The 15,915-nt window shown below is 46.7% G+C and overlaps 1 protein-coding gene across 8 annotated transcripts in view; it reads right to left on the bottom strand.

Moving 5' to 3' along the window:
* Nucleotides 1–15,915, bottom strand: part of Gas7 (growth arrest specific 7) — a 156,088-nt gene that overhangs the window by 75,772 nt on the left and 64,401 nt on the right. For 6 of the 8 annotated variants that reach the window (XM_046422191.2, XM_058572026.1, XM_058572027.1 and 3 more), the window contains one exon: nt 6,436–6,556. In XM_046422191.2, the coding sequence (XP_046278147.1) occupies nt 6,436–6,556 (121 nt within the window). Of the gene's footprint in view, nt 1–6,435; nt 6,557–12,497; nt 12,653–15,915 lie in introns of those variants that run through there. The other 2 variants (XM_046422193.2, XM_046422190.2) reach the window with 2 other exon arrangements.

The raw sequence follows: 15,915 nt of genomic DNA, 5'->3' as shown, positions 1-15,915 counted from the left end.
CAGCCCTAGACAGAATGAAAATAAAAGGGCAAGACTGTGTTCCAATAAAACTTTATTTACAACAGCGGCCCTTGAGTTGAATTGGGCCTGTGGGCTGTATTTTGGCAATCCCTGTGTGGGATGACTTGGAAGATGCTCCCTAGGATGGCTATTCTCAGGTCATGAGGGCTCCACTCTCCTGGGATTTCTTAGGGAAATTAAGTTAAATTGGAATCCACCCATTTAAAGAAAAATTAAAACAAGAAATCAAGAAAATTACTGACTATTTAGCAAATGAATCCAAAAGCTCAAAACCTGGTTTAGTCCAATTAAGCTCCCTAGGGAGCTTGTCTGCCCCTTTCTTCAAGAAGCTAGACCTGTGTGAATCAGAAAGCAGGCTTTCACCGGACAACCAATCTCCTGGCACCTTGCCCTTGGACTTCTCAGGCCCCTGGATGGTGAGAGTAAACTTCAGTGGTTTATAAGCCACCCCGTCTATGGTAGCAGCCTAATCACAGACCAAGACAGTCCTGAAACACACACTCCCTGGATGGGGGGGTAGGCTACAGATAACAGCTCACTCTCCATGAACCAAAACACAGCCCCCAAGGTAGCCAAAGAGTCAACGCTGGTGGACAACGAAGCACTTTCCTAGACTTGCAGGACAACCCGTTATTTCCTGATACCAGAACCCCCCCGGGAGTTCCCGGGGCTGAACTCGGCCACTCTCCATGATGAAACACCCCGGGGAACCACAAACTGTGGGGAAATAAGGGAGATGGGGACTTCCCAAAGTTACATGAATCATGTTCTGATGGCTTTGGTGAGTTTATATGAAAGCAACAGCCTTTTTACATTAACTTACCCCCTGAAACTTCCTGTTAGGCATCTGGCTTGTTTCCTAGACACCATTTACTAAATAATCCTTGCTTTCCCCAGTGATTTAAATGATCACCATTACCATAAATCTGATCCGTACTTCAGAGTGTCTCTGCCTTCCCCTCCCTTGGCAATCTTTTCTCCCTTGCCTTTCATGACACTGCTGTCCCTAGATTCTTTCTATCTCTGACAATTCCTTTAAAGTTTCCCTTGGCCCCTCCCTTAAACCTTGTGTGACAGGGCTCTCTCTTGTAAGCCAGCTCTGGTGATCTCATCAGCTCTCTGTTAAAGAATGGCAAATTCTAGACCATCCCATGCGATTGTGCAGGTTGATCACTGCACAGTGGCCATCAGCCCAAGGGAAGAAATAGGGGTGAATCCATTCTACCCTCTGCATGCCTGACCTTGCAGCCACGGGACTCCCCCAGACTCCCAGTCTGGCTCAGATGTCCTTTGAGTCACAGATGCACCCATCCAAAAGTGTGCTAGTCATCTCCACCTTAATGTCCCCCAAAGAAACATAGGCCCAACATGGATTCATTTTCTTTCTTCCAAACCTGCTCTCTTGCCTCCCCTATGCACGTCTCACTCATGGCGAGAAAGCAGCAGGAATCCGAGCTGCCCCTGTCCCTGACCTGCCACACACTGCCTGACAGATTGCACCTCCTCCTTCCTAGCTACTGCTGTAGACTGCCGTTTGACCTCAATATTTCTCTTCTCATTTAGGTTGTCAGAATCCATGCTTCCTGCTCTTAGATCTTTCACTCTGCCACACCAGCAATCTTGCTGCAATATTCTCATCCTGTTGCACCACTAGTTGGGAATGGTCCATGGCTCCCCATCGCTCAGGGGATAAAGACCCTGCTCTTCAAAATGCCTCAAGGGCCCTTTTACAGGTCAGACCCCTAACTTTCTCTCTCCTCTTTGCTCCATACCAATGCCTGTCTTTCTCCTGCTGCCTTGCGGTCTGCCTGGGCTACAACGTCAATTTAAGAGTGTCCGGGGCAAGGGGTCCCTCCTCAAAGGCTTGTTTGATCTCCAGATAAAGTTGACTAGTCTTTCCCTGGAGCTCCCAAGTTTCAGTCCCAGTGCCCACAAGGCTTTTAGATGTGTGTGTGTTTCTCTGGCCCCATTACAACTGGAGTCTCTGGCCGGGCACAGTGGTGCACACCTGTAATCCCAGCAGCTCAGGAGGCTGAGGCAGGAAGATCACAAGTTCAAGGTCAGCCTCAGAAACTTAGCAAGGCCCTCAGCAACTCAGTGAGACCCTGTCTCTAAATAAAAAATAAAAAGGGCTGGGGATGTGGCTCAGTGGTTAAGCACCCTTGGGTTCAATCCCAGGTACCAAAAAAGAAAAAAGAACTGTAGTCATTGAAAGCCGCAACGGTGTCACCTGGCACAATGGCTGGCATGGTGACAGTTCCCTTCCATGAAATCCTAAATGGATGTGGAAATAAGAAGATTAGCCAGAGCAAGTGGATACAAATGCAAATGAGGCTTTCCAATGGCTATATCTGTAGGTGGTATAAAAAAGGGGACAGAACACCTATAATGCTCAGGCACCTCTGGGAGAGAGGAGATTAGGGATTAAGTGAGGAAGACTAGGACAGGTGGCCTTCTGTATTGGTGGGTTCCGCCTGGGCGGATTCTATCAACCTCAGGGAACTGAAAATGTTCAGCGTTAAAAGATTTGTATTGCACTGAACATGCACTGACATTTTTTCTTGTTATTATTCCCTAAACAATACAGTATAACAACTATTTATATAGCGTTGACATTGGAGTAGGTATTGTGAGAAACCTGGAGATGACTGAAAGTATATAGGAAGGTGTGTGTAGGTTCTATGCAAATATTATGTCACCTTACATAAGGGACTTGAGTATCTGTGGGTTTTTTTTTGTTTTTGTTTTTGTTTTAAATCTAGGAGTCCAAAAGAAATCCCTGCAGATACTGAGGGAGGACTATATTTAGAAGAAAGTTAGACAAAGAGGAAGGGGGGGGGCCCCACTGTGGCTTTAAGAGTGGGCAGTGGGGGGCTGGGTTTTTGGCTCAGAGGTAGAGTGCTCGCCTAGCATGCATGAGGCACTGGGTTCAATCCTCAGCACCACATAAAAATAAAATAACGTGTCCACCTAAAACTAAAAGTACATAAATAAATAAATATTTCTTAAAAAAAAAAGAGTGGGGAGTGGGTCTGGCGTGTGGATGGAACTCCCAGGGGGTGTCGGGGAGGGGTGGACCATGCATTAGCATGCAGGGCTGGCATGTGAGACCCAAGGGGCAGAAACTGGGGACATGGAAGTGAAGGACAGACAAAGATGCCTCTAGGAGTCAGGAGGTGGGATGAATACGGGTATGAGAAGAACCGTGGATGTTACGATAGAGACTTTCCTGCACCCCTCCTCCAGGAAGCCTCCCCTGGCCCAGCAGGCTCTCCCTGTGACATGGGGTTAGGGGACTCTTCAAATACCCTGGATTTGTCCTTCACGGTCCTTCTCAGAATTGCAGTCAAATAGGTGTTCATTTAAAATCTGCTTCCACTTCAAGAAGACAAGGATCTGAGGACAGATACTCTGCCTGGTCCATATTGGAGGCTCAATTAGGACGTGTTGTATGAATGATGGCTCAAGCAATTGAACAAATAAACCATGAATCAAACAACTAGGTGTCTAGAACGCAAGACCAAGGAGCCAAGATGCCCCCTCAATACGAAAAAGAAGGCATGGAAGGCTACGAAGAGCCCAACAGATAACCTAGAACACCATGTGGGCCAATCTGTGCAGCTCTGTTATCATAAGGCCCATGAACCTGGGGATTAGAGTCATCTTTTTTGTGTGTGTGGTATTGGAGATTGAGCCCCAGGGTGCTCTACCACTGAGCTACGTCCCCAACCCTTTTTATTTTTTTATTTTGAGGCAGGGTCCAAGGCTGGCCAGGAATTTACGATTGTCCTGCGTCAGCCTCCCCAGTAGCGGGGATTACAGGTATGTACCACGGTGCCCAACTCTTTTGCATTTTTAAATGGTTGAATAAGAATCGAAAGAATGACATTTCCCAGCACAGAGAAGTCATTTGCAATTCACGCATTTCGGTATCCATAAATATAAGTTCTATTGGAAGAGAGCTATACCAGTTCATTTACATATCACCTGTGGAGTTTCACACTGCCATGGTAGATTTGAGCAGCTGTGACAGACACCATAGACCTAAAATATTTATTACCTGGTCCTTTGGAGAGAAAGTCTGTTGACCCATGAGCTGGAGCATCCTTGGGATCACTATACCCCAAGATCTGCAAGAAAGTTCTGCCCCAGTGGCATATGCTAAAGTCCAAATCCTGGGAAAAAAAGCTGCTAGACACCAGCTGTTGATATGGTGACTGAAATATCCATTGGTAAATTCAGTGGTAGTATTCTCTTGCCATGAACTATTACCTACAATACACCCATTAAGAATGAATCAGGATGAAATGCACAAAGTATTGAAAAATGTCCATAATACATTTTAAAAAACTTTTTTGTAGTTTCATATGGACAGAAAGCCTTTATTTTTTATTTGTTTATTTTTATGCAGTGCTAAGGATTGAACCCAGTGCCTCACACATTCTAGGTAAATGCTCTGCCACTGAGCTACAGCCCCAAGCCTCTACAATACATTTTTAAAGTTAATTTAATTCCAGGTGCAGTGGTGTGTATCTGTAATCCCAGTGACTTGGGAGGCTGAGGAAGGAGGATCGAGAGTTCAAAGCCAGCCTCAGCAACTTAGCAAGGCCCTAAGCAACTATGTAAGACCCTGTCTCTAAATAAAATACAAAAAAAAAAAGGGGTGGGGATGTGGTTCAGTGTCCCTAGGTTCAATTCCCAGTACCCTCCCCACCATAAAGAAACAAAGATATTCAAAGGATAATATGGATAGTACTTTTTAATTCATTTTAAGAGAGTCAACATACATACGCTTATAAGATGAGAGAATACAAATATCTGAAAGAAGACATGTGATAAAAAGCTCTAGGAAATAGGGCCAGGGATTTTTTTACTTTTGATTTGAATTCCATTTGTACTCATTGAATTTTTGTTTTTAACCTGAAGAATATTAAAAAATATATTAAAAAAGAATATTAAAAAAAAAGATAAACAAAGATGCTGATTTGAGAAAGCCACTTTCCTCCCCATGCCCTTTGGCAACAGAGTGGCTAATTTGACAACAGATCCAAATTCTTGATGATCCAAATTCTATTCTGCATCTCCCAGAGGGAGAACTGCATACAAACACCGTCGTCTGAAACCTCAATTCTCAGATGAGTAGGTTGAACTGCTCGTTGTGTTTTGAGGAAGCAGGAAACTAAGACAGTTAGAAATAGTCTCACTTCCCTTTTCCTAGAAACTCTGGTTACCTCTTCATTTAGAACACCCCAGTTGAGCTTGCAGAAGGTCAGGTTGCCAGGGGATACCAATAAACCAGCTGTCCAGAGTGGCAGATGACAGTTTCCTTTGTGTCTCCCTTTGAACAGCAGCTGGCTCTCCCATCACTTCCTCCCGTGAAGGGTCACAATCATAAGCCATATTAACGATCCCCCCCTCCCCAGGGGCAAGAGGTGGCTATGAAGTCAGGCACGGATGGAAGAAGTGAGAAACCACGGCTGAGCCAACAGGGGGATTCGGGTAGAATTTCATGACCCACCTTGGCACACGTGTCTATTGATTCCTTCCAAATTTAACTTTCCCTGAGCTGATTCTCCTGGTTCTCTCTCATGGGAAAGTCCTTGGGGAGTCACGCAGGCCAAGACACTGGGCTCTTAGCTAGTTTGCCCTGCGCTGCCCTCGATCCACAACTTGAACAGTGTCCTGATAGAAGCTGCCACATAGCACATCCTTTGACAAGTCTCCTCTTCCCTATATCCAAATGGAGTCATTTGGAAAGTCCAGGAAGTCCAAAATACTTAGGGACATGGGGGTGCAGACCTACTCAGCTCAGAAACGCACATGCAACCTGCGCTATCTAATGGGACAAATGATCCACACGTAGCCCCAGCATTTACCAAAGGACATTCTGAGAAATTTCAGGCCAGTGAGATCGTTCAGTAAAGAGAAAAGAGATATTGCAATAAAATTAGAGAAAGTGTACATTTGCAATCCCTGTTTGGGAACATCAGTATCATTAGAACATTCGACGTTCCAGGAAAATAGGCAGTAGCTTAAACCTGTTTAGCTTAATCTAAACCAGCTTTGAGATCCCTTTGGAAAGCTTTCAAGATGCCATTTGGAAACATGGCCTCAGACCCTGAGGGAGGATTCTACGAAGATGCCCAGCACAGATGTGAGGTTCCAGGGATGAGCTGAACCTCCCAGGACAGCCTTCTACCTGAAGATTCTCTAGGAACTACAGACCCAGGCTTGGATCCCTAACACCCACACTATGGGGCAAGCAGGAGTCTACTGTAACCCCTGAGCATGGATTTTGAAGGCAAATGCCTGAGAACCAGGGGGTAAGGGTGGGAGGTAACCATAGGAGAAGAAAAGCACCCTTCCAGAAAGACAGACACCCGCACTGATGCATGTTCCCCAAGCAGGACTCACCATTGGTGGTCGTGTTGACATAGTAACGCCGGCCCTGAGGGGACAAGTAGCTCTGCCAGCCAGGTGGAAGGACAACCGTCTGGCTTTCCTCTCCGGGCGGAGGGGGGACCATTCCAGGCTTCTGTGGAAGAGCAAATAAATGTCAAGATCATTGTAATGTTTTGAGCAACTAATAAAAAATTTTTTTTAAAAAAAGGTCACTCACATTTGGCATTTATGCAACTGTTTTTAAACCAGAAAGATAGAGGCCGAAGAAGTTACCCTGGAATTGCTCCATGTTGGGAACAGCAGGAGAAAGGTCAGGTGACACAGGTGCATGACTCAAGGGCTGCATGAGGAGTACTGGTTTCTGCAAGAGCCCTTTGCTGAAGGGACTGATCCTCTGGAGCATGGAGGGAAATGCCACTTAGCTAGCAGACCTGGGCTTTCTCCTCCTGGGACTCTCTACAAAGTCCCAGGTGGTGGGGGTGCCCCGCTTGCCAGGGGCTCCTGTCACCTGAAGCCTCCAATCCACAGGACCACTGAGCACAGTAGCACACAAAGCCCCAGGCCCGCTGTGCAAACCTAGCAGAAGTAATGCATGCAAGTCGTGGCAGAGTGGGATGTGAAATATCCCATAATAACACCGAGAATCCATCAAGAGCTGGATCCAGAAAGTCCAGCTCCGGGGGATTTTTCTCACCAAATGTCCAGATCAGTCTGGCAAAGAGAATTGAGATTCTAAGACAAAACAGACCCTGTCTCTACTCTGGATGCAATTACAGACATTGGATTCTTTTAACCATGCCTGGTATGACTCGCCTTAAAAATCAATCAGAAAAAAATATTTACGTCACAGAAACACGATGTAAAATAGACACATGCTAAACGGCACCTGTGGTCCCTTGGTGTTGGGACAGGTGTGATTTTTATTCTCTTCTATTTGTCTGTTCCGTCTAAATTTTCTCCAATAAGCACAAAGATTAAAATTCTTGGATAAAGAATATTTAAAAATCAGGACTGAGGGTCCAAATGAGCCCACACGATTGCTGTGCCTCTTGAAGAAAAGCAAACTGATAAAAGTCAGAATTCTAACCACAGGAGGGGAATGGAGGTGGTTTCCCAGCAAGGTCAGAATCTGCTCAGAAACATTAAAGGCCATCAGCTCCCCCAAGTCCTCCGTATCCCTCAGCAGTGCCCACCAGGGTGGTTTCTTTTGGTCACTGATGACCAGTGCTTAGGAAAACAGGATAATAAATTGAAAGGGAGCCATGGGGAGACACTCTGGCAGGCCGCTCTCTGCTTTGTGCAGGCCGTAATGCCGTGTGTCTCTGCCTCCTGTGGTGCCCTGTGTGCCATCAAGGGGGACAAGCAAATCCTAGCTTCTCCTGGGATTGCCAGTAAACACGGCCTGCCTCTGGCCTGGTGCATGTTTCATTCTGAATTCTCATCACTTAATTAAAAGCTGTCCCCTGTGCCCTGAATGCTTCTGTCTTCTCCACCTGCTCCTGCTAACCCGCAGGGCCTCTTTGATTCCTCGTGAAGATCGTTTTCTAAGCCAGCAACACTGAGGTGCACAGCTGCTGGGCCAAAAACACCACAGTGTCCCACCAGGCTGTCTGCACACCAATGCGACAGGTCCATTAAGCGTGAGCACACCCCTGACCAGTGCAGGGTTACCTGGGCTTCCGCACATGGCTCTGGCCTCTCTCGAGTTGGAAGAGGGCTCAAGTACATGCAAGACAAATAGCCTAATGGTAAGTAAAGACAGGGAGTGGGGAGAGAAAGCTATCCCCATATAGTAGCTGCACATTTTGGCTGGGGCAGGTAGGAGTAGTTACAGGAGGGCCAAGACTTAAGAAGGAGGGTTTGAGCAGAGCGCAGGGGCGTATGCCTGTAATCCCAGTGGCTGGGGAGGCTGAGGCAGGAGGATTGCAAGTTCAAAGCCAGCCTCAGCAACTTAGCGAGGCTCTAAGCCACTTAGCAAGAACTCTGTCTTAAAATTAAAATAAATAGGGTTGGGGATGTGGCTCAGTGGTGAAGCACCCCTGGGTGCAATCCCTGGAACCAGGAAAAAAAAAATGGAGGGTTTGTCTAAACAGAGAGCTATTCTTGTACCAAAGGGTTAAGATGCTACATTCCCTTTCTTTGAGTCCATATTCCAGAACACCCAAGAGGGGACGGCCACTTGGTGCTCGTCTGAATAACGTAGGAGGAAATGGGAAGTTATTCCAGGGTGTTGAGCCAGGTTCTGAAACTGACACTGCCGTTCACAGCGTCTCCGTGCCAGTCCTCTATACCCTAGTCACGGGGCAACCATGTGACCTCAGGCAAGTGACAGCCAGGCTGCTGCCACTTGGGTGAAATGAAAGATGCTCACATCAGCCCAGTCGTGAAAGACGCGAGGGAGATCTACGGTGATACACCTGGCCACCAGGAGAGGGTCCCTGTCACCAGGAGTGCTCCATCGGTGGGGGTTCCCCTTGGAAGGGGGGGTCTGAGTGGGGCAGGGCTCCCCCAGACCCCATCTTTTGGAATGTGAAGTTCAGGCGAGTGCACACCCTCCCCTCCGACATCACATCGGATCCCTCCCCTTCCCCTTCACCTCGGAAATGTCACCATCAACAGTTCCTTCTCCGAGGAGCGAGGAGACCTCCCTCCAAGGACCAGAGAGAAGGTGGACTGAAACTTCTGCCACTGGGGACCCACCTATGGAAGAGCAGAAGGACCCTGTTCCTTCTTCACAGCTGCTTGGACTCCTCTCTAGAATAACTCTGGGTAATTTATTTACATAACCCTGTGATGTCAGAAGAAACCCTGGTTGACATGTAAGGACATGGATGACCAAGGAAGTAAAATAACTACCCCAAAGTCTCCCCTACCTAGGAAACGCAGGGGTTTCTGGGAAGGTACCCCCTGATACCCAGCCAGAAAACACCAAGAGGTGCCAAGAGAGGGCAGGAGAAGGACCACCAGGCAGACAGCCTATTTTCCTTCAGTCTGGTGAAGGCTACATGGCCATGGGTCCTCTCTCAGCCTGCCACCTGACTGCCCAACCTCCATCTTCTGAGACAGCCACAGGTCCCTTGTCTCCTCCTTTCTTAGAAAGAAGTTCCTCTTATTGACTAACCTCAAACAAATCAGGAGGCAAAAGATGTGGCGACAACGGGGTATACATCCCCCCACCCAAGTTGAAAACAAGCGTCCAACTCATGTTCAGGGCCACTTCTTCGTAAGGGCACCCAAGTGCAAGCAGCTCAGATGCCCCTCCAATGGGTGGAGGGAGAAGTCAGATTTGCCTCATGCACCCACATGATGGAACAGCACTCAGAAATAAAAAGAAACTGAGAGCTGATACATGCCAGGACATGAAGGAGCCGTGGAGGCATCATGCCAATTGCAGGAAGCCAGACAAGAGGGCCACGTGTTATATAAGTCTATCTACATGAAATGTCCACAGCAAGCAAAGCCGTAAAGACAGAAGTAGTTTGTGGTTGCCAAGGGCTCAGGGGAGGGAGAATGGGTACCGGGTTTTCCCTTTAGGGTGATGAAAATGTTCTGAAGCAGACAGGGGTCTTGGGTTGCATGGGATCATAAAGGTAGCATAGTCATAAATGGGCCATTTTAGTTGAGGTATAATTTAATACAATAAAAAATCATATGGTAGCCGGGCACAGTGGTGCACGCCTATAATTCCAGTGGCTTGGGAGGCTGAGGCAGGAGGATTGCAAGTTCAAAGCCAGACTCAGCAAAAGTGAGATGCTAAGCAATTCAGTGAGACCCTGTTTCCAAATAAAATACAAAATAGGCCTGGGGATGTGGTTCAGTGGTTGAGTGCCCCTGAGTTCAGTCCCTGATTATCCACCCCCAAAATGATATGGTAAAGATAGAAGTTAGATCCACTTATAAGCCTTCACTTCAGAGGCCAAATGCACCAATATTACCTCACTCTTAATGGCCGTGGAGAGGCAGGAGCAGTCGGCCTCCTGGGAGAACTGCCCGTCGTCAGTCATTACAAATATACAGCATGATAAATACCTACTAATTAAGGTCTCTCCTGAACTACTTCTTCTAATTAGTTTCCTTCCAAGTTAAATCCTTCCCTTCCCTTCCTCAGTCTTGTGGCTTCTCTCTTTCAATTCTGTCAGCTCTTTCCCTTGGGAATAGGAACAGGAGACAGAGGGCACACGGTGAGGGGGCAGAGGGCCCTACCTGGCAGGGAGAAGATTAGAAGTAGCAAGGGTGGGATGGAAGAAAATGAAGGCAGTGTCCTCCAACTCAGAAATTCTGCATCTAACACAGAGATGTCTTTGTGGGAATTATAAAAGCCTGTCTCTTCCTCTGGGAAGAGCCATCCCGGACCAAAGTGCAAGCTGGATTTTAATCCTTTCCATCCTTATTTGTTCAGTCAACAACCTGCTCAATTCTATATGAAACTTAGCAATCTGCTGAATACCCCCAAATGGGTGCACAGGTCTTTCATCCTGTAGCACGCATCAGCGCATCACTTTAAAAAAATCTGAATATTGTTCCATTGTATGGAAATACATACCACATTTTGTTTATCCATTCATCCACTGATGGACATTTTGGGTTCTTTCCACTTGGGTGCCATTATGAATAATGTTGCTATGAACATTCTCGTCCATGTTTTTTGGGGTTCACCCTATTTCATATGTACTATGGCAAGGCTCAGTTTTGACCACCTCAAAACCCTAGTCTGGTAGGTTCTCTAGAAAGAACTGAGATGAGATTCCATTTGCACATATTAGCGATGACTTTCATCAGTCACCAAATGTCTACAGTGTACCAGGGACTGGGCATGGCGCTTCACACAATCACCTTATCTTCACAACTAGCCTGAGTCATAGATGGCCATTTATTCCCATTTTAAATCGAGGAATTAAAATAAGAGTCAGAGGGCTTAATAGCTTGCCCTATGCTGCACAGCTAACTGAAGGGTAAAACCAAACTTCTTTAAAATGTTAGTTTGGGGCTGGGGGTAGAGCCCATGCTTAGCATTCAAGAGGCCCTGAGATCTATCACTAGCATCAAACAAGCAAAACAAAAATATTAGCTGCGTTCTAGAGACTTCTATCCAGTTCCCTAATGCCAGGTTACCCTTGGCCCATCTCTCTCCAGGGGGTCCATCATGAGCTTTGCCTTTTTACCTGAACTACGCCAGACCCAGTTGCCACCCAAGGACGATGACAGCTTAGGCCTGATCCTCCTGCCTGTCTCACAGTCTCCAAATGAGCATATGCCTTCCCGGGAGATATGCAAAAACACCACCACCCTCCCCCAAGCTGTCACGTTCCCTAGCTGTAGGCTGACTTCCTGGTCTCCCTAGTTAAAAACAACACAACCCAAAAAGAGAAAAAAAAATGTCCATCTTAATGGTGGCTACTGAGTCCCCCTGGAATAAAAAGTCAAGCGGACAAGCAAAGGGCAGTCACCTAGATATTAAAAACAAAAGCCCCTCTGTGGGTGTAGCTCAGTGCCAGCTTGCCTAGCATGCATGAGGCCCTGGGTTCCATCCCCAGCACTGCAAAAACAGAAACAAAATTTTTTAAATGTTGTGATAACAGTGTTTCTCCGAATGTGGTCACCTTGGGACAATCCCTTTGACCGACACCTAGGAGGTAGGTTAAAGTGCACATTCCTAGGCCCTGATTCTGACACTAAATCAAGCTGAGGCCTGGGGGGGGGGTGGTGTCTGCGTTTTTAGCAATATCCAGGCTGAGCCCTAGGCTCACTCTACTCTGGAGCGACTCAGGTTAGTGGGAGAAACTGAGAGAAATCATCACCTCTGAAATGGAAACCGGGAGGGAAAACATAAAATTTCAATAAGCTCAATTTGCATTGCACGGTTACTTATTCAAGAGAAAGATCCCATCCTCTAACCCCAAACTCTTTAAGCAAATGATGTTTAAGAAAAGACTCCAGGTTGGGTCTGCAGCCTCCAGGCAGAAAACCAACCCCTATCCTCAGCAACCCACTGCCTCCGCCACTCTTCAAGTTCAAGTTCATCCCGGGACGCCACTTCCACCTGTGAGATGCTTCTGGGAGCACCTGCCTCTTACCTTCTGAAGCAGCCAGCAAATGCTACTTGCAGGCGTTCCACGGGTGGTCGTCAGGTGCTTGATTTAGCAGCCAGATCAGAGAGTTTTAAGGTCCCCTATGCCGTGTCTTCTTACACCCCAAACCCAGCAGCAATAGGAGCGCTAAGAAAGGCATATCCACAAGACTCCACACCCCTCTCCCCCCACACCCAGATCTATATATAACATCTCTGAAGTTGTCAGCCTAACAAGCCACTTTCTGGCAGACCCGTTGCCATGACAATGACTGCTAATGAGCCGGGTACTGTGATTGGCACCGCTTGAAGGCTTCTCCACAAAGGGCTCCGCAGTACTCTCTCCCTTCTCCAGCCATCCATCCTGCTGGACCTCCAGAAGTGGCCAGGGCATGGCAGGGGTGTGCCTGGGAGGCCTCAGTCCCTGGAGACCGGTTCATTAATAGCTCACCCTGAGAAGTGGGAGGAGAGCCCAAGAGTGGCTTCTGCTGCCAGTTATGTACTGAACAGAGGGGTGGACCAATTACTGATGGGGACCGCAAGTGTCCACCAGGAAAGACAAAGACCGGCGAGGCCACAGGCTGGTGATTCACTTCATCATCACGCCTTTTCTGCCGGACACCTCTTTGGGGTGGGCAGACACCTGCGCAGAGCTGGGAACGGCGACCCATGGCGGGCCCCACCTCCCACCATGACATCACCGGCCTCAGAGTCAGTGCCTACAAGAAGGTACCGCACCTTTCCTTTATCTCCCAGGTGGAAGGACTGCTCTCTGCAGCTCTGGCAGCCTTCCTATCCATTCAGAAATAGCAACCCACAGGAATAGCGAGGGAGGCAGCAGAGCCACCTGGCCAAGGCAGGGTGCATTCTGGGAGTGTGGTCTTCATACATAGTTTCATAGGAGACAGGTGGGACCCTGGTGATGTCTTCATGCTCTCTTGGAAGCTAGAGATGGAGACATGGCCAGGGGGAAGAAGAAAGGGAGGAGAAGGAGACATCATATCCAGAGATAAACAGGCTATATGACTCAGGAAGGGGGGACCACATCCATCTTTTTCTTGGTCTTGGCCCAGAGCATTGAGTGAATGAATGAATGGATGAATGAATGAAGGAAGGAAGGCTGGGAATTGTAGCAGGAACTGGGTTTCAAACAGACCTGGGCAGGCTGCCTCAGGAACCAGGTAGAGAATGGCAACCCAAACAACATGTGTGCACTCCACCTGGGAACAGATCCCAGCTCTTTACAGATCTGATCGAATGGACACTGAGTAAAGGCAGGTGAGAGGAAAAGGTGATACAGGGCGTTTCTTCACCTGCAGAAAACAGATGGACGAAGAGCATCCGGAATCCTCAAGCCAATCACAAATGTCAAAGCACAGATTTCTCATATGATATCCAGGAGAAATATACTGCAAACTAGACTATGTAGCAACCCTCAATAGAAGGAAGAAAGAGATGGCAGGCAAGACTAAAAGAGCCAAAGGAGAGAGCAAAACAAAGACCAAAAAAAAAAAAAGACAAGTTGTTTGGAAAAGAAAACAAAATAAGAAACAAGAAGTGACTAAAACTCTATGGAAATTTTAGAAGTTATAACAAAACACACTTTGGTTGCAATAAAACCTAGAATCAGCATTGCAAAAAAAAAAAAAGTGAGCATGCATAAGACAAAGTGGAGAATTATTTCCCCAGAATGGAAAGAAAATGAAAAAAAAAAAAGATTAAATTAAACAGAAGGACAGAACAGCAAGCCAAGAGAGAGACACTGGGTGTTCCTGAAGAGGAGACCAGAACAAAGGCTCTTTAACAGAAAGGAACTGTAAACCAAGGTGGATGGGGAAATCTTTCCCAGGCTGTGCAGCGTGGTAGATGCTCCACCGTTGGAGGCAAAAGGACATTTAAAAGACCAACACAAAGACACACACTAACAAAACAGGGACAAGGATAAATTCCTACACTCGTGTAAGTGAGAAGATGTGAAATAAATAAAGGGAAAAGCATGAGGCTGGTCTCGGTCTTGTCTGTAGCCACATCTCTAAAGACACTTCCCACGTCGTGTGGGGCTAGACCTTTACGTGGAGCCAAGCTGCCCTTCAGGTACAAAAGAAGGCGACAGAAATACATCCTCCTATAGACGAGGGCTCAGAAACACGGCTCTGTGTGTGTCCTCCTTAGTGAACTTGCAGTTATCCATCAGTACCTATAGGGGATTGGTTCAGACACCCCCGGATGCCAAAATCCCAGAGCAGTACTTTGAGACAAAGTCCCTTTTATAAAATGCTATAGTATTTACATAGAACCTGCACACATCCCCCTGTGTAGGTTCAATCCTCTCTAGGTTACTTTTAACATGGAAAACTATATAAATGCTAACTAAATAGTCATATTGTGTTGTTTGGGTAATAATGAAAGAAAGTCTGTACATGTTAAGTATTAAGACACAATTTCTGCTGGGCACGGTGGTACATTCCTGTAATCCCAGTGGCTCGGGAGGCTGAGGCAGGAGGATCACAAGTTCAAAGCCAGCCTCAGCAATGGCGCGACACTCAGCAACTCAGTGAGACCCTGTCTTTAAATAAGATACAAAATAGGGCTAGGGATGTGGCTCAGTGAGTGAGTGCCCCTGAATTCAATCCCTGCTAGCAAAAAAAAAAAAAATGACATAATTTGCTTTTCAAATATTCCCAATCAGATAGTAGAATCTGTGAATGTAGAACCTATGGATTCAAAGCCAACTGTACTTAAAAGATGGACTTCAAGTTCCTGAAAGATTAAGACACGCACAGGTAAAGAATGAAGAAGTCACGGTCAAAAGAACCAAGGCTGAATACTGAAAGTAATGTACCAAAAAATGCATTAATAATTATAAAGCCAGCTATAGAATTGTGTGTACAACTCACCATTCATTACAGAAACTGTAAAAAATATGACATGGTGCCTTGGCTCATGAATTCCAGATAATACTTGAAAAGATTAAATGCAAGAGAGAATAAAAATAAGATACCAAGAAAGATGGAACTGCTCTTCCATCTTATATACTATGGTGTGTATGTGGTTGACACTGTGATTTGTTCCCCTGAAGGTTCATGTGCAGGTAGCTTGGTCCCCAGTGTAATGGTGTTGAGAGGGGTAGAACCTTTAAGAGGCGGAGCCTAGTGGGAGATCCTTAGGTAATTGGAGGCACCATTGCTGGAAGGGATTAATGCCTGTCTCTTGGGAATGGATTAGGTCTCTTGGGACTGGAAACGTTGTTGTGAAGCAAATTCAGCTTTTTCAGCTTGCTCTCTTGATTCTTTCACCCTGTGACTTGCCTTTCTTCCCCCACTACCTTACTCTTCTATCATGTGACACCATCTACCATGTTATGGGGCAGCATGAGGCCCTTACCAGAAGCCAGTGATGGTGACATCCTTTCAGACCTCCAGACC

The sequence above is a fragment of the Marmota monax genome, unplaced genomic scaffold (genome assembly GCF_021218885.2).
Source record: "Marmota monax isolate L192 unplaced genomic scaffold, Marmota_monax_Labrador192_F-V1.1 WCK01_AAM20220418_F8-fsc00243, whole genome shotgun sequence".
Classification (NCBI taxonomy): Eukaryota; Metazoa; Chordata; class Mammalia; order Rodentia; family Sciuridae; genus Marmota; species Marmota monax.
The sequence above is the reverse complement of the archived record's forward strand: the minus strand, read 5'-3'. Positions and strand labels throughout refer to the sequence as shown.